Source organism: Syngnathus acus, chromosome 19, assembly GCF_901709675.1.
Source record: "Syngnathus acus chromosome 19, fSynAcu1.2, whole genome shotgun sequence".
Classification (NCBI taxonomy): Eukaryota; Metazoa; Chordata; class Actinopteri; order Syngnathiformes; family Syngnathidae; genus Syngnathus; species Syngnathus acus.
In genome coordinates, this window is record NC_051103.1 from 8,217,328 (window position 1) to 8,233,339 (window position 16,012).

At 41.6% G+C, this 16,012-nt stretch overlaps 3 protein-coding genes and 2 long non-coding RNA genes across 8 annotated transcripts; 1 reads left to right on the top strand and 4 right to left on the bottom strand.

Annotated features, from left to right (window-relative positions):
• Positions 1–62: 62 nt before the first annotated feature.
• LOC119138746 lies at positions 63–3,953 on the bottom strand. 2 transcript variants are annotated; one of them, XR_005101196.1, is made up of 5 exons: positions 3,855–3,953; positions 3,314–3,389; positions 1,193–1,307; positions 642–718; positions 63–338 (listed from the first exon to the last, which is right to left on the bottom strand). It is a non-coding gene; the product is annotated as an uncharacterized LOC119138746 (long non-coding RNA). The 2 variants fall into 2 exon arrangements; XR_005101197.1 differs by having other exon boundaries at positions 3,314–3,393; positions 3,855–3,942.
• Positions 3,954–4,495: 542 nt separating this feature from the next.
• LOC119138735 (sulfotransferase 2B1-like) lies at positions 4,496–6,557 on the top strand. The gene is made up of 6 exons (XM_037279062.1): positions 4,496–4,849; positions 5,233–5,444; positions 5,531–5,673; positions 5,733–5,814; positions 5,897–6,077; positions 6,142–6,557. The coding sequence occupies exons 1-6, from the start codon at positions 4,588–4,590 to the stop codon at positions 6,249–6,251; spliced, it is 990 nt and encodes a 329-aa protein (XP_037134957.1). The 5' UTR covers positions 4,496–4,587; the 3' UTR covers positions 6,252–6,557.
• A 262-nt stretch (positions 6,558–6,819) lies between these two features.
• Positions 6,820–8,264, bottom strand: LOC119138742. 3 transcript variants are annotated; one of them, XR_005101189.1, is made up of 3 exons: positions 8,101–8,264; positions 7,331–7,506; positions 6,820–7,246 (listed from the first exon to the last, which is right to left on the bottom strand). It is a non-coding gene; the product is annotated as an uncharacterized LOC119138742 (long non-coding RNA). The 3 variants fall into 3 exon arrangements; XR_005101191.1 differs by lacking the exon at positions 8,101–8,264 and adding an exon at positions 7,764–7,781; XR_005101190.1 differs by lacking the exon at positions 8,101–8,264 and adding an exon at positions 7,601–7,727.
• A 1,542-nt stretch (positions 8,265–9,806) lies between these two features.
• LOC119138625 (ectonucleotide pyrophosphatase/phosphodiesterase family member 7-like) lies at positions 9,807–12,190 on the bottom strand. The gene is made up of 5 exons (XM_037278889.1): positions 11,866–12,190; positions 11,393–11,538; positions 10,426–11,058; positions 10,079–10,316; positions 9,807–10,000 (listed from the first exon to the last, which is right to left on the bottom strand). Exons 1-5 carry the CDS (start codon positions 12,128–12,130, stop codon positions 9,897–9,899), a joined length of 1,386 nt encoding a protein of 461 aa, XP_037134784.1. The 5' UTR covers positions 12,131–12,190; the 3' UTR covers positions 9,807–9,896.
• A 730-nt stretch (positions 12,191–12,920) lies between these two features.
• LOC119138734 (ectonucleotide pyrophosphatase/phosphodiesterase family member 7-like) lies at positions 12,921–15,794 on the bottom strand. The gene is made up of 6 exons (XM_037279061.1): positions 15,430–15,794; positions 15,160–15,305; positions 14,328–14,960; positions 13,923–14,157; positions 13,210–13,333; positions 12,921–13,128 (listed from the first exon to the last, which is right to left on the bottom strand). The coding sequence occupies exons 1-6, from the start codon at positions 15,725–15,727 to the stop codon at positions 13,071–13,073; spliced, it is 1,494 nt and encodes a 497-aa protein (XP_037134956.1). The 5' UTR covers positions 15,728–15,794; the 3' UTR covers positions 12,921–13,070.
• Positions 15,795–16,012: the final 218 nt, after the last annotated feature.

The following is a 16,012-nucleotide window of genomic DNA, read 5'->3' on the forward strand; positions in this document are numbered from 1 at the left end:
TGGATATTCTCTCATCATGGCCACTACATTTTCTGCCCTCTTAACCTTCTTTCTTTCCTTCCTTAGTTCGGTGGCTTCACAAGCCGCACTTGTTCCTGCAGCTCCGTTATTGCACTTGTAGTAGTCCTTGTGAAACACAATTTGTTTCTCGACAACCAAGTCGTCTTTCAAAGCAGCTAACAGAGCAGCATTGGACTTGAAGCCCAGGTCGGATATGGCTAGGTTACAATGGTATGTCTTCTGGTAGTACAGACCAAGTTTCTTTACGGGGATCCCTGCTGGGTGCTGCTTCACCAAGGCCACAATCTTTTCAAAAACATTCTCCATCTTGATTCGTTCTGTCAAGTGGAAAAACACATTCAACAATTGACACCTTAAAGCAGTTATAAAAAAAAAAACAACATTCAGAACAAGAAAGGTTTGTAAATCTCTAATGTTTGGGTGTTATTTCACGGTAAAAGATCCACATTCACCAATTTGGAATTGACAAATCTGATCAGACTATGGACAAGGTTTTGTTTATTTACGGCTGTTACCACGGGATGACTCAGCGTTAGGGAGATACCCAAATCATGTGGCCGCCTTTGCAATTAGAGTACGACCTGCACATTCTTGTTAAGTCACAAAGAGGCAAGGCGTACCTTTAAAGCATTGTTGTCTGGAGTTTCAGGAGGGTGTGCGTTCAATGGAAACCTTTGAAAAAGGCACAGCACCTAGGCTGTAATGGAGACAACATATCCGTTTTCGGGATGTTTTGGACCCAAACCTTTGAGACAAAATATGAACTTTGCAAATACTGGTCAAGAAAGAACCCTTGCCCCGGCCGGGTCCCTAAAAAACGAAAAGACACCACAGATGTCGAATGTTGTTCTTCAAACGAAGTCATTGTTTGACAAAACTGCTCCGTAAAGAAAAGAAAACATGAGCCGGTCTTGATTTTGTGCAACACTTTGTAGCCATATTTTAGCCTCACCGTGTCACCAATTGTAACTACATTGCAAAACGAGTCGTTGCAGTAAGTTACCGACCGCGGTGTCTTGTGAAATTGTATTTCAAATCGAGAATATTTTCATAATCATCAATCCACGGACTTTGATGTTTTGAACAATGAAGTAACTACAGATACGGTACCCAAGCAAAGCTAAACAAAGAAAAGCGAAATCCCTTTGTCCTAAAGCAAACGTGTTCCTACCTTTTTTCCTCTTCTCTCTGTCCAGATCAGCTTGAAGCACTGAAAATGAGCCAGAGAGCGTCCTGGTTGGGCTTATAAATCCCTCCCTCGTCCTGTTAGGTTTCCATCTCTGCAGCTAAGGAGAAAGGAAACTGAAAGTAAGAGGCTTGCTACAGGCCTCACTTTCATTTTTCCGGAATACAGAATGTGATTACATCCGGATGACATACTCTCTACACACTGTATATGATATGATGTATATATATACATCTGAGAGAAGTTAATATAGCATTTACTAGATACAATATAAAAGTATTTTCTCAAATAAATGCTCATACTTGATAAGTAGATTTCTAAGCGATATGGAATTTCTGTCAAACAATCAATAGAAAAGACAATATTGGACATGAAAATGAATGATGATGTCATATCCATTCAGCCGTCCATTTTGATACTGTTAAATTATTGTTCAAGCACCGCTGCTTAGAATGCCGCAATATAGTTTGGTGTCTCATCATGAGTTGAGGGAATATAAAAAAAGATGACAAATGAAAGGAAGGTGAATTGGACTATGGACATCTCCATGACCTTATTTGATATTGTTTCATGTTGCCCACTCTGCATTCATTGCAGCCTGGTCATCCTGGACGAGGGATACTTCCATCTGGTTTCTTATTTTTCCCGTTTTGTGAGTTTTATATAAATAGATATAAATAAATGTAACTTAACTGGAATGACTAAACCGAGGTCATTTGTTGTTTGTCTTTCCTGCTCAACCCTTGCTGACTCATACGTCATGTGATCAGCAAGCAAAATTTATGAGAGCCAAGTGAAACGAAACAGGATTAAGTGCTGTACTGGACTGTGAACTCCCACTTTATTATGCGTGTATTTAAATACCTAAATCTCCTCTTGCAGGATCAATAAAGTCTATTTTCCTATCAAACTAACTGAGACTCCATTTCCTTTTGTCCATGTTGGGTGCTGCCAAGTTATGAATGCATCACCTTTCACTGTGTTAATACAAGATGTGGCGGCTGCAGATTTATGGTGCTAAATCCAATTGCTGCATTTTTTTAATATACATGTAAAATGAGTAAAAATATATATTTTCTATTTAGTTGATTCAAAGTTAATGTGAACAAAGCATTGAGGAGGTTAATATAGAGAAAATATAATTCCAAGAAAAGTATTTATTTCAAAAACAGACAAGTCCAAATAAAAAAAAAAAAGGTAAAATACAATTTTATTTATAGAGCACTTTTAAACAACCACAGCTGCAATAAAGGGCTGTACATGGGATCAAACATAAAACACAATAAAGAAAATAAATCAATTAACTTTTTACATCAAAAATACACAAGAAAAGCTCCCCGTCACATTGGCAATTCATTTTCATGAGATACTGGAATGGCCGTTGAGTATCAAGGCAACATGCTATGTGTTCCATAATAATAATTAGAATAATTTTTAATTTATTTATTTACATAAACTGCAAATTGTTTTGTTTGAGGGGACTTTAAACTTGTCTCTTTAACATTGCTTTCAAGGACCAAAACACACGGATTGAAAAACAGGACTAAGGCGTTGCAAATATAAATATACCTATTTGAAATCCGTCGATAGGTATGACAAATAGCCTTTTATTCATTTTATTTGCACACTGAAGAGTGTATTTATAAAGCATATAAAAAAAGAACTTGCTGCCTGGATTTAGCACCAAAAAGATGACCAACACATCTTTTTTTTTTTTTAATCGTGCTCTTGTTGAGCCACTCCATACATACAGCTCAGTGGCCTAGTGGTAGAGTGTCCGCCCTGAGACTGGAAGGTTGTGGGTTCAAACCCCGGCCGGCCGGCCGGGTCATACCAAAGACTATAAAAATGGGACCCATTGCCTCCCTGCTTGGCACTCAGCATTAAGGGTTGGAATTGGGGGGTTAGATCACCAACTGATTCCCGAGCCCGGCGGCACCGCTGCTGCTCACTGCTCCCCTCTCCCCCAGGGGATGGATTAAAATCACACGGGGATGGGTTCAATGCAGAGGACAAATTTCACCACACCCAGGTGTGTGTGTGACGATCATTGGGACTTTAATCTTAATCTTTAATCTTAATGTAGTCACCAAGAACATACAGTACCTTTCAGACATGACTTTGTTGGCTGAACTTTGGCTTCTCATAACCCGGGTCTGAGCATTCCCACATCGTGTAGGCCCTGCCTGCAAAGGGCAAAGTTGAGTCAGCATGACTTGTGTTGTCATGTGCTGCACGCACACTGCATATGCATCTGTTTGGACGCTTATTGTAAAGACGTCTTGCAAAAGATGGATGGATGGATGGATGGCCGGCCCTGGTTTTAACAGCCAACCTTCTGGACGCGTCACAGATTACGACGTGCGTTATTATTGACAGAGGAGCAGCCAACACATCATATTGGAATTGAATAGCAAATTCAATTGTATAGGATTATATTTCAATTGAATGGTATAGGACTGCGTTGATGATTGATCATGAGCAGAAGCTGCCGGAAGGGTTCGGTGATTAAGCTAACAGGGATGCTTTTGCTAGCGGAACAGCGAGGCAAGCTATCGTTGATCGCGCGCTGTATAGCTTTTGGGCGATACCCATCGCTGGTATACACAACCAAATACGTAATATTGCTGATGCGTTGGAACCTTACCATTGTCAAAATGGCGAGCTTTGAAGCGCAAAACTCACTGTTGTTTATTTTGTTTGCTAATACTTCCTGCTAACATGATGGTGCGTTCAGGTTCTCACTAAAAAGTAAGACGTATTACAACCCGCATGTTTGCGCGCTTCAACAATTCAAAATATAGACTTCAATTTTATTTTATTTTAACCACAAAAAAACTTACTATACTTATGCTAACCCTGGACGTTTTTTCAGGGCTTAAAAATGTCCGGGGGAAAAGAGGACGTCTGTTGATGCTATTTTTTGAACCCCCCCAAAAACTTACTCTGCCTGGTCATTTTTTACTAAATGAAGCCTTACTATACATGGTCAATTTTATTTAAACAAACAAACAAACAAACAAACAAACAAACAAACAAACAAACAAACAAAAAACCCTTACTTTATGTAGTCTTTTTTTTTTTTTTTTTTTTTTAACCAAAAAAGCCTTACTATATATATGGTCATACGTATGCTGCATGAACATTTCCGGTCCTGGTCATTTCTGCCACCTACTGGCTGATAAGCGGAAAACGACACACGACACAACTCGCGTCTTTGATTTCCATCGATTTATTTTTAGCTCACTGGTTCACAACAGCAAAACCATGGGAAGACGTTTTGAGAGCATAAAAGCTGAGCCAACCTGTGTTGACCAGCTAGAGTAAACAAAACAATTATTTTATTGATTGATTTTTAGGCGGTGGGCGTGGCTAAGGCAATGTTGCCTCCCCTTGACGTGCGTCTGCAAGAGAAGTCAATCCGGGGCCCGGATTCCGGGCTGGCCAAAACGGCAGCTGCTGAGATTTTCTTCTTCTTCTTGCAATTTGTGCACTTTTCCACAATGACCGAGGCAGACCTGTACATGGTGTACAAAGGGGTATTGCTCCCCACTCTTATACACCCTCCGCAGAGTTTAAAGCGGTTCGAGACATTCACGTTCCGTCCAGATGACGTTGTCATTGTGACGTACCCCAAGTCAGGTAAGTTGGGACTGTTTTGCATGAGCTCTCGAAATTGACAAGAAATCTTTCAAAGTAAACGCTCAATAATGGGAGTGAACTCGAAAACACGCGGGGAAGGTCACGTAAAAAGTGGCGCACCTTAAAGCTGCGTTGCTTCGTATGTCCAGCAGAGGGCAGACTTGCAGCACACCTTTATTTACGACACAGGTATTTCGAAATTACGAACGACGCCCACCCAACTAGTTTGCACAGGTAGCGTAAGAAGTCGTCACGCGGCAAAAAGGCGTGCTCAGTTAGACTTTGAATCTTTTGATTTATATTATGACCAGGTAACCACAGACGAGTCAATAAATGCACGCAGTCTCTTGGACATACAAAGAATTTCCCCAAATGTCCTTAAGGTACAACTTGGATGCAAGAAATCATCCCCCTGATCATGAGCGGTGGAGATCCTGCTTCAGTGGAGACCCTGCACAACTGGGATCGTGTACCCTGGCTGGAGGAGGCTCGCACTTGCAGCCTCAATCTTGATGACAGGCCATCACCACGCATGTTCACCACCCATTTCCTTCCCCATATGATGCCACCATCCTTCTTTCAAGTTAAGCCCAAGGTAAGTCACTCTTGTTTACCAGTGTGCTTTCTTTTTTTTTTTTTTAATGACATTAAAAATTGGCCGATATCTTGACCTCACTCTAGGTCATTTATGTCATGAGGAACCCCAAAGATGTTTTCACATCATCCTTCCATTATTGTTCCATGGCCTCCTTCCTGGTTGACCCTGGACCACAGAGCGAGTTTCTCCAAAGGTTCCTCAAAGGGGAAGGTGATTCATCTGCAACGTGCATAATCATAGAATCGTATTTTTGTTATGAATTCAATTGCACGATCTGTTTTCCAGTTATATTTGGCTCGATCACGTAAAGAGCTGGCTTGAATATAAAGAGCGAATATTTTACATCTGCTATGAAGAAATGATAAAGGTAAAAAACAAAACTACAATTCACAGCCATTGTTAAGTGACACTTCCAGATGTGATGTGATTTGACTTTTGTTCAATTGAAGGATCTTAAAGACTCTGTGGCCAGACTCGCTCTGTTCCTGGAGAAAACCTTGGACGATGATGTGATTGAAAAGATAGCAGAGCGATGTGTGTTCAAGAACATGAAAAAGAATAACATGTCCAACTACTCTGCAGTTCCCAATGAAATCATGGACACCACAAAGTCACAATTTCTCAGGAAAGGTGTGTTGTTAAATCCTTCAATCAAGAATTGGATGACTTTTATTGTATTTCTTTTTTGTTGCAGGAATAGCTGGAGATTGGAAAAACCAACTGACAGCAGTGGAAGTGCAAAACTTCGATGCTGTTTACAGAGAGAGCATGAAAAATGTTGATTATGAATTTGCGTGGGATTAAAGGAGCCATTTTAATTAAAGGTCATTTACAGACAAGCACTTGAACAAGAGATGGCTTGAACATGATCAGCTCATAAAATGTTAAATATGTTCAGTTATTAAAATAAAGAGGCAAAAACGTCGATGGAGTGCAGACACATAAGTGTGTGTTAAATTAGGGTGAACAGACGTCCTCTTTTTTCCAGGCTTTTGACTCGATAGTTTATGAAGCGGTTCATGTAATGACGCCAAGCTACCACAAGACGGCAGTGCCCCCATTCACATGTATGTAACCCAGCGTAAAATGAACATGTCCATTTTTCCTTTTCGACCAGTCGTCCGCTATGTACACTACACTTCCCAAAAGAAAAGCCGATTCACCCCCCCAAAAATGGCAGAATGGTTTATAACTTTAGCCGGTGATCGGGAGACAATGGTTCGAGCCCCACACGAAGCATTCTTTAAGACAAAGAGGAAGGTGATAATAAACCCCACCTATGACTTGGCTGTGTTATAGTGAATCCATATTGACAATAGAATATAATATCTATATAAATATATATATATATAGAGCAAATAGTACAATACCCTAGATTTTCATCATAGTTTATTCATAGAAAATTAGCGGGAAAAAACATGCGCTCTCTGACATGCTCTTATAAAATATAGTACAAGAATAAGTATAGCAGTTATGACATTTCTCGCATTGAGACATCATGTACACTTTAATACTGTAGTATAATACAACAAAACACAGAATAACATCAAGGATATTCGGATTGAATTTGAGTCTTGATCATTTCTGATGACGCATATGTGATGGCATTCCCGAAAGATCTCCAAAAATAGAAGAACGAATATAAAATCCTTGCTCCATGTTGGTAATTTGGGAAAGGATTTGTCCTTTTTTTGATCTTCAAATGGCCTGGTGCGGTTCCACCCTGGAGGTTTGATAATTTGACTCGGCACAACAGCAGCACTGAAGGCAAGGGACCATCATCAAGCTAACGAACGTGACTGGGAAAAGAGAAAAGCCACAATATTAAGGACACCCAGAAGTCATAGAATACATGCAGTCAGTCACACTTCAAGTTGACTTACTGACAAAGAGGAGGATCACGCAGAAGCCTCCAATTTCAAGTGAAGTGGCTTCTGACAGATGCTGAAGCTTCTCAAGCACCTTCATGATGTCTCCATCCTCCAGAGCCATCCTTGTACCCACAGAGGAGATCTGCTCAAAATGCTCTTTTGGGATGGGGAAGATCGCACTTTGCTGGCTAAAGTGAAATGGAAAAGAAACAGTAAGGGTTAGTTAGTGGCTCTAAAAGCAACATTTTATTTTCATGGACGACTCCACCCTTAACCACTCACGGTCTAACTACGTTACAATTATATCCTCCTCTGAAATGATCTTCCAAGCCTGAAAAGAACATTTGCCTTTTACCCTTTTGATAAAGACTGCTCACTTATTCATATTTGCCACCTAAACCTGTTTATCAAGACTGTATGAGAAGCCACAGAAAAGAAAACTAACCCTAACGGTGGGTGTGCATTTGGAGCTATAAACCGGATGGTCTATTTCAAGCCTGCTAGGGCAAGATAAATGCCTGTCATTATCACTGGAGCGGCTGTGTGTGTGTGTGTGTGTGTGTGTGGATTGCTAAAATGCAGCTCTTCTACCACAGAGCAAGATCTATTTTGCATATCATTTTCGGTGACAGAACGTTCAAGTTAATATGTTAAGTTAACAATGACAGTGATCATATCAATAGAAATGTGCACCAACTTTGGCTACATCTCCAAATCAAGCTCAACAAATGAGTCACTTTTCAGATCAATCAAACAGCAAAAATGACATTCAACATCCTCACTGTGCTAGTCCTCGCAAGTACTTCATGTGCTCTGCACCCGCTTCTGCACGTTTGCAAAACACTACGGGAGCGAGGGAGGGAATGTCTGTCAAACGGACATGTTGCATGCACTGTGCAGTAGTTAACGTGCTCATTGGAGTTTCAGCTTCACGTGGAACTATGCTCGAGTGACGTTTGGGACATTTGTGTGTGTTACGAATGCTTGTCGTCATCCAGCACCTACGTGCACTTGATGGCATCATTTTCATGACGAAAACACTCGGAGCGATTTTGCAAAGGCGGAATCCCATTGGCTGCCATACGTGTCAATCAAACGTACTCCTGCCTCCATGACGGAAAATGATCCGATTCAACAAACACATCAAGTCGTTTGGACATTTGGAAGTAAGTAAAAGTGGAGGAGGAGCTCCTGTGCATTGCTAAATCTCAAAATATGTTTGACAATATCCAACTTTATTCCCCCCGATTTATATTTTGTACATTTGTATATTTTGTCTTTTCACTCTTAGTTGTCAATATTGAAGATATGATTTCATCTTAAAACGGTATATTTTTCAATGAAACTACACGGCTTCATTTTGACAATATATGTCAATGACATCAATGTGCCACTTTTCAGTCCGACCTACTCCTTTGCCTCAATCAAAACGGATGGAGCAATATTTATAGATACAGAAATGGATTTAGTGTGGTTTGGAGCCTTGGCTGTCTTTCCAGCTGTGAAGCACCTGCTAAATGTAGTGAGAAGACTGTGTGACCTCTGTGCCCCTCGCATGCTGAATATGATATGTGTACCATTTAATGCGAATGAAGAAAAAAACGTTGCCACCAACACCGACATGTACACGAAGCCAATTTGACTTGTGATAAGATGAGAGAACCGTACATGCAGTGCATTTGGTAAACAGCAAGTTAGGAATTGCATACTTACTTCAGTCCAATTTGATCCTCAAATGTTTTGCAGACCTCTTCTTCAGCGCCTCTTTTTTTCCTCCAGTCGTTGATCGAATTCGCTCAAATTTCAATCAAGACTACTTGCCGGATGTCTGCAAGAGTGCTTTTCGGTCGCTAGTGTTTTCTGCGAGAACATTTGGTCCAGAGTTGTGTTCAAGTTCCTTGTACTTGTTGTGCCTCTTCTCTTCTCTTCTCTTGTTTCTCTCAAGCCTCTCCCCCTTTTAACTCCTCCACTTCTCCCCAAAGTGCGGCTTTCACTGCTGCTCTTACTCCCCCTCAGCCGAGCTCTGTCCTGTGTGTAACTCTGAGTGTTCATTCACAGTTTTTTTTTTTCCTTCCACCCCTCCCTCTTGGTTGCCAGGAACCAGCTGTGTGAGGGCCTCTTTTTTTTCTTCTGTTTTTGGTCACTGTGGAGACGAGAGGCCTTCTAAAATGACCACTGGGGTGGTATATGTATTTGAATCCATCTGGTGTCTTGAAAAAAACAAAACAATCCTTTCACGTTGTTAATTGTCAATGCCAGTAAGAGGACTGACTGGTGTGTTTTATGATGCAAAACAGGACTTCTAGTCATGCACACTTTTGCTCAGAAATGTCGCAATCATTTTATGGACAACATTTCTTGACCATAAGAGGTGTTTGGTAACCTCAGTATTAAATGTTATCTTGCAGACCTCGCAGCAATATCATTGGGCCTCTTGAGGGGAAAAAAAATCTAGCTCCACCATAAGAGGGAGGAACTGGCTTGACATTGAATCATGACCCTTTATTTGATATTTTACATGTAAGTGCTTTTGTGCTATGTCTAAAAGTGACATAGTACGTCCAGAACATTTCAGGCTTCAGGTCCTTTTGCACATGTTGTAGGAAATCATGACGATAAACACAAGGGCGAGTAGCCCAATCGCCGATGCCAAGCCAATCAGCACCTCCATTTGGGTGTCAGCTATAAGGTGAGAAAAGCTTAACATCAACAGCAGAAAGACAGCATTACTATTACGTATGTCTATTCTTGATAACCTACCACTTCCTGTGTTGTCATTGGAGATCAACATATGTTTGGTTTTGTCCAAGTGTCCATCGTTGCGCTCCGGTTGAATTCCGAGCAGATGGCACATGAGTGGGTACACGTTAACCAGGTCAAAGGGACGGACAACCAGGTTTTTTTGAAAATCAGGCCCCACGGCCCTGAAAAAGGCTTTCATATCCATGGCTTCATTATCAAAACCATGATCTCCTTTGTTGAACTGCACTGGTAAGAACTGGAGGGACACAAAAATGAAAAGTTGAATCAGAAACATGATCATGATGGACATTTAGTTGATCCACAAAAAAAAAAAGAAAAACTGGAGTAGATGTGTTGTTCCTTACCCCACTTATGACATAACCGGGGTCAGACATGAGGAAGATGGGAAGGAGTCGCGGATGTGAGCCGTAATGCAGTCTAGCCGGCACTTCTTCCTTTTTATATACATGAAGATGAGGGTGGCCTCCTTTCAGAGCCCGATAGACTGTCTCTAATCGACCTTTTTTGGGAAGCAGCATACCCCCAGGACCGTAATCCAGGAGTTGGAATTGGATATCCTGGAAGCTGAAGCCCGGGATCTTCGACAAGACGATCCTCTGGATTTGTTTATCTGGCAGGATGTTGGCCATGCCGTGGTCAGCCGTGATGATAACGTTGAGTCGCTCCGTTAGACCGTGCTGGTGGATCTTATCCCGGATGTAGCCCACGGTACGATCCACTTGCTGCACCGTCTCCCGAAGTTCCGGTGACTCTGGTCCAAATTTGTGTCCGACCAAATCTGGCTCCCCAAAATACAAGGAGACAAAGTCCAGATCTTGCCGGCGGAACCAGTCTCCAATCACTTTGTCGATATTTAGCCTCCATTCGGTTTCGTTTCCGTGGTCATAGATAGCGGGCTCGATTTGCCTCACGTTGACACGTTGTCCTTTGTAGCTTGCGGCCGTGCCGGGGAAATGCAGAGAGCCCGTTTTTAGTCCCTGCAACAAAACGAAACGCAGGGACGGGCTCAAAAAAGGGCAACATTTGATGACAGAAACATCAAAAATACTTGAGTGACACAAGAAACAACCTTGGATAAGCAGAAGTGAATTAATCAGTATTTGCAGAAGATTGAATGAAAAAAAAAAGTCTGAATATTCAAACAGCTCATTTGCAAGAACAACAGGAAAGCTGGCAGAGCTGGAATTCACCCAAAAGTACTTTCATTGTATCTAGCGCAAAAAAAGAAAACAACACAGGGTGGGATTAGTATGAGAAACATGCAAATCTCCAGACATGCAAAGAAAGAGAGAAAGAAATATCAGATTAAACCTGTCTCTGTGCTGTTATCCAGATGGGTAAGCTGCCATTGTCCCAGTAAGAATCAACAAACTGAGCTGCGTGGTATTGCTTCTTCTCCTGAGTGCTCGTGTTGAACCAAATGTTGTGGATGACTCCGTGGTTCTCCACGTAATTTCCTGAGTAGGTTAAAGACAAACAAAATAACAAGCGGCATCATAATAATGGACCGCTTTCCGTGTTCAAGCTCACAAGGAAGTTTGGAATGACTGACTACAAAAAAGAATTTACTGTTAAGAAGTTGACATAGGAGTATTTGAATGATTGATTGATTTTCAGAAGGTAAAAAACAAATCTCATCAAGATCACTCGATTATTGAAATAACTGTCAATTAATTTGATAAGCCATTCTATAACGAATCATTTTGTTTTCTGCCTTTTCTTTCTATGACCTTACTGCATCATGAAAAGAATGAATCCAAAGAAACACCGTAAATAATGACTACCTGTAAGAAGCGAGAAGTGAGCAGGGCTCGTGATAGTAAGGAAAGGTGGCGTGACATAAAGCGCCTTGACGCCATCTTTGGCCATTTGATCCAGTTTAGGAGTTTCAACGTCTCTGTCATAATCCCAGCGGAAGCCATCGAAGGAGATGAGCAGCAGCTTCTTCCCACCCGAAAGCGAGTCCCGCCGCACTGGGGCTGAAGTGCAAGGTGGGCAAAAAACACAGCAGAAGACAAAGCAGACGGACAATCTGACTACATTTGACATTTTGATCCTACAAATCTCGGCTTGCTAAATATTTAGTCTGCCACATCAAGTGGACAGCACTTATCATTCCGTTTGAGAAAAGTAGTTTGGACTAAGACCAGACAGACAGGTTTATTTGACTTCACTATATGACTGACTGACTGATAATTGGAGATAGCGATGGACCTTTAACCTGTGATGGATGTGCTAAGGAGGTACGGTTATGAAATAAGAGACACCATTTTTGTGTTTTCTTCTTAAGAATATAGCGACTTTTTTTTAAGCTTGTACAGATGTGCAACAACTGGACAATTGACTAAAGTGCAATACCAAATACAAGCACCAGAGTTCCCCAAAGCTAATCAGATACAATCATTCATATTTCATCATATACATTTATGAAACCATGGTAATAACACCCATGTCCATTTTTCCAACATAATGGTACACAGAATAGTCACAAAGATGCCCCATTCTTCATCAATATATATATATATGTGGACATTTTTACCCAAAATGTCAGAACACACACAAAAAAAATGTTCCAAATGTTCAGATCAAATATAATTTTGCATGTTTACTTTAATGAGCGATTAGGAACACAATAGAAAAGATAAAACAGCAAAATGGTCACTAAAATATAAACACCTTTCACACGTCGTGGACTCAATAAAGAATGGACTTTGTGATCTTAATGAAGCGATAGGAGGCCTGATTTTTTTTATGTGCTTGATAAGCTTTATCGAGGTAAGACATGATAGCTAAGTGGTAAATCTTGCCAACAAGTCATTGCAATCACTAAATCACTGCCAAATCTACAAACTATAATCCCGCCGCCGTGACATTCATGTGCAGGAAACACATCTTGGACGCATGCAAAAAAACAAATCTGTGCAATTCATGCAATGCAAAAAATGTACAAAAGTAAAATCAAGGAAAACACAGATGTACATGCGCTTCATCAAAAACTCGTTTGCTTGCTGTCTTCCTCCTCATCAGCAGCCATCCTCTGTTTGGAACTGAAAGAAGGCCGGTATCAATTTTACAAAATATATTAAAAAAAAGTTGCTTTTCATATTATTACCGTTTACGTCACTCACCTCTTTCTTGCCGAGTTCCTTTTATACAAGGTGCGGGAGGTAACTGCGACAAACACCAATGCCAGAAACCCAGTGGCCGCTGATAAGCCAGTGACAATTTGTGACCAAGTAGTGCGTTTTTGACCTGCAGGCAGGCAGAAAACGACACATTTTAGAAGCTTATGAATCACTTGAAAGTTCTCGATTAGCACACAGAAAGCCTCTTATCTCAACACACAGGCTGCTTGATAAGAGTTGAGCTGACAACATTTCAGCGTCCGTGTCACTATAATTGTGTCAATGTGGGAGATACAAGCATTCACAATCATATTTTACGCCTCCCACAACTATTTTTCCATTTATTTGAAACATACATTATTCCAGCAGCATTACGAAACAGATTGAAATCAAATGAAATAATGCATGAAATATGGTGGGACATTAACCTATCTACTTTTGATTTGATTTGGTCAATGTGTGCTTTTGGGGATTCCCACGTTGGAAATGAGTACGTCAAATAAAAAGAATGTCGAGATATAAAAATAACGATGGCGTAAAAAGCAACGGTGCCAGGTCGCTTCAGACTACGCTATGGTATTCTCACAGACGCGTGCATTTTGGCGCAATTGAAATGTTATGTTTCTGCGCCGTTGTGGGCGTGAACACAGCCCATTTGCTTTCTCAAGCTGATCCTCTCACTCCCTATTTCTTGTGGTGTGTCTTTGCTAACTTACCGTTGTGCTCTTCTGTCTTTTTCAGCATAGGCTTGGTATTCATTAGATGCCCATCATTGACCTCTGGCTTTATTCCCAGCAGATGACACATGAGTGGGTACACATTGACCGTCTCGAAGGGTCCAACCACCAGGTTGTCCTTGAAATCAGGCCCCACTGCCCTAAAGAAAGGCTTCATGTCCAGAACTTGATTGTCAAAGCCGTGCTCTCCTTTGTGAAACTGCACAGGAAAAAGCTACATTTGGGAAAACAAAAAAAGAAGGTTGAAGACACGAACACGATTGGATGATGGCGCTTCATGATGACTCAAAGCCATTCATTCATTCGATGTGTTATCGATCCATTGTCAAGCTATCCAAATCCAGCTATGCAGACAAAGATGGCAACTTGAGAAACGTTTCTCACCCCATTGATGACATATCCAGGATCGGCAAAAAGGATGATGGGAAGTAGTCGAGGGTGATTACTGTAATGCAACCTTTCTGGCATTTCCTCTTTCTTATACACGTGAAGACGAGGGTGACCTCCCTTTAGAGCCTGGTAAACCTTCTCCAGCTTCCCTTCTTTAGGAAGCAACATTCCAGCAGGGCCATAATCCACAAGATGGAATTTGATATCTCTGAAGCTAAAGCCCGGGATCTTGGACAGGATGATCTCCTGAACTTGCTCACCCCGCAAGACTGTGGTCATCCCGTGATCAGCAGTAATGATGATGTTGAGTCGCTCGGTTAAACCGTGCTGCTGGATCTTGTCCCGGATGTAGCCCACAGTACGATCCACTTGTTGGACCATTTCCTTCCGTTCTGGGGAATTCGGTCCATATTTGTGGCCAACCTTGTCTGGTTCCCCAAAATACAAAGAGACAAAGTCCAGATCCTGTTGGTGGAACCACTCTCCGATCACCTTGTCGATGTTCTGCCTCCATTCGGTCTCGTTTGAATAGTCATAGAAACGAGGTTCCACTTCTTTCACCTTCACAAGTTCTCCTTTGTACGTTGCAGCTGTGCCGGGAAAATGGAATGAGCCAGCTTTCAGTCCCTGGACGAGGATTAAAAGATCAAGTCAAACATTACATACCGTAGATCATTTTCCTTTTGTTATTACAAAGCAAAAACATTCTTCAGAAAAGGCTGGCAAAGAATCAACATACGTATATTCCTTCCTACAGTGCCCCTGCAGAGCCCCCTCTAGCCCCGCCTGTGAACGCAAACATGCCTGCAAGTGAGCCGCAATGCACCTGTCTCTGTGCTGTTATCCAGATGGGCAAGCTACCATTGTCCCAATAGGAATCAACAAACTGTGTCATGTAGTACTGCTTCTTCTCCTGAGTGGTCGTGTTGAACCACATGTTGTGGATCACTCCATGATTTTCGATATAACGACCTGTCGAGAAAAAAACAGTCTGAGGACAAATGGATAACTGTTGAACAAATATAGAAAAGTCAAATGTGTTTTTATGAAACACTGCCCATTTCAATCAATATACAAAAAGATCTTTTCGACGTACCTGTAAGCAGGGTGAAGTGTGTGGGGCTGGTGATGGTGAGAAACGGTGGTGTGACATACTCTGCTCTTACGCCATCCTTGGCCATTTGATCCAGATTCGGAGTGTCCACGTCTCGGTCGTAATCCCAGCGGAAGCCATCGAAAGAGATGAGTAGTAGCTTGTTCCTGCTTGATCCACTGAGGGGAGACTGCAGCCCGGAAAGAAAAACCCCTAGCGGGGCTGCGCCAGAAGGGGTGCCGACAATCAGTCCGAAGACAACCGTGCACAGCAAATGCATGATGATGTTAGGCCTGCACATTGTTTCCTGAAAAGTGGCTGAACACTGATCCAGCCCTCGCTTTAACTCGAGTGTCCAAATTCAATGGATGACGCCCGAGTCATGCTTAAATGCAACCTCATGCAAACGTCTTTAAGATAACATCAGACTTAATCTGCAGATAACATCAGACTTCATCCGCATTTACGACACTTTGAAAATCTTATCTTATCGACTCATAAAGAGAGCTATTCATATACAACCCTATGTTTTAAAGGTCCACGATTCCAGTACATGGCTGAAGAGTGAAATCATGGCTTATCATAG

Excerpts from the sequence above, each read along its gene's own strand:
- LOC119138735 (XM_037279062.1), top strand. The coding sequence starts at position 4,588 with ATGTTGCCTCCCCTTGACGTGCGTCTGCAAGAGAAGTCAATCCGGGGC. Across the intron at positions 5,445-5,530 it reads TCTTTCAAGTTAAGCCCAAG|GTCATTTATGTCATGAGGAA; the intron begins GTAAGTCACTCT and ends ACCTCACTCTAG. Across the intron at positions 5,815-5,896 it reads GCTATGAAGAAATGATAAAG|GATCTTAAAGACTCTGTGGC; the intron begins GTAAAAAACAAA and ends GTTCAATTGAAG.
- LOC119138625 (XM_037278889.1), bottom strand. The coding sequence starts at position 12,130 with ATGTCAAATGTAGTCAGATTGTCCGTCTGCTTTGTCTTCTGCTGTGTT. Across the intron at positions 11,539-11,865 it reads TCACTTCTCGCTTCTTACAG|GAAATTACGTGGAGAACCAC; the intron begins GTAGTCATTATT and ends TAACCTACTCAG. Across the intron at positions 10,001-10,078 it reads CAATGACAACACAGGAAGTG|CTGACACCCAAATGGAGGTG; the intron begins GTAGGTTATCAA and ends CTCACCTTATAG.
- LOC119138734 (XM_037279061.1), bottom strand. The coding sequence starts at position 15,727 with ATGTGCAGGCCTAACATCATCATGCATTTGCTGTGCACGGTTGTCTTC. Across the intron at positions 13,334-13,922 it reads AAAGACAGAAGAGCACAACG|GTCAAAAACGCACTACTTGG; the intron begins GTAAGTTAGCAA and ends GCCTGCCTGCAG. Across the intron at positions 13,129-13,209 it reads AGGAACTCGGCAAGAAAGAG|TTCCAAACAGAGGATGGCTG; the intron begins GTGAGTGACGTA and ends GCCTTCTTTCAG.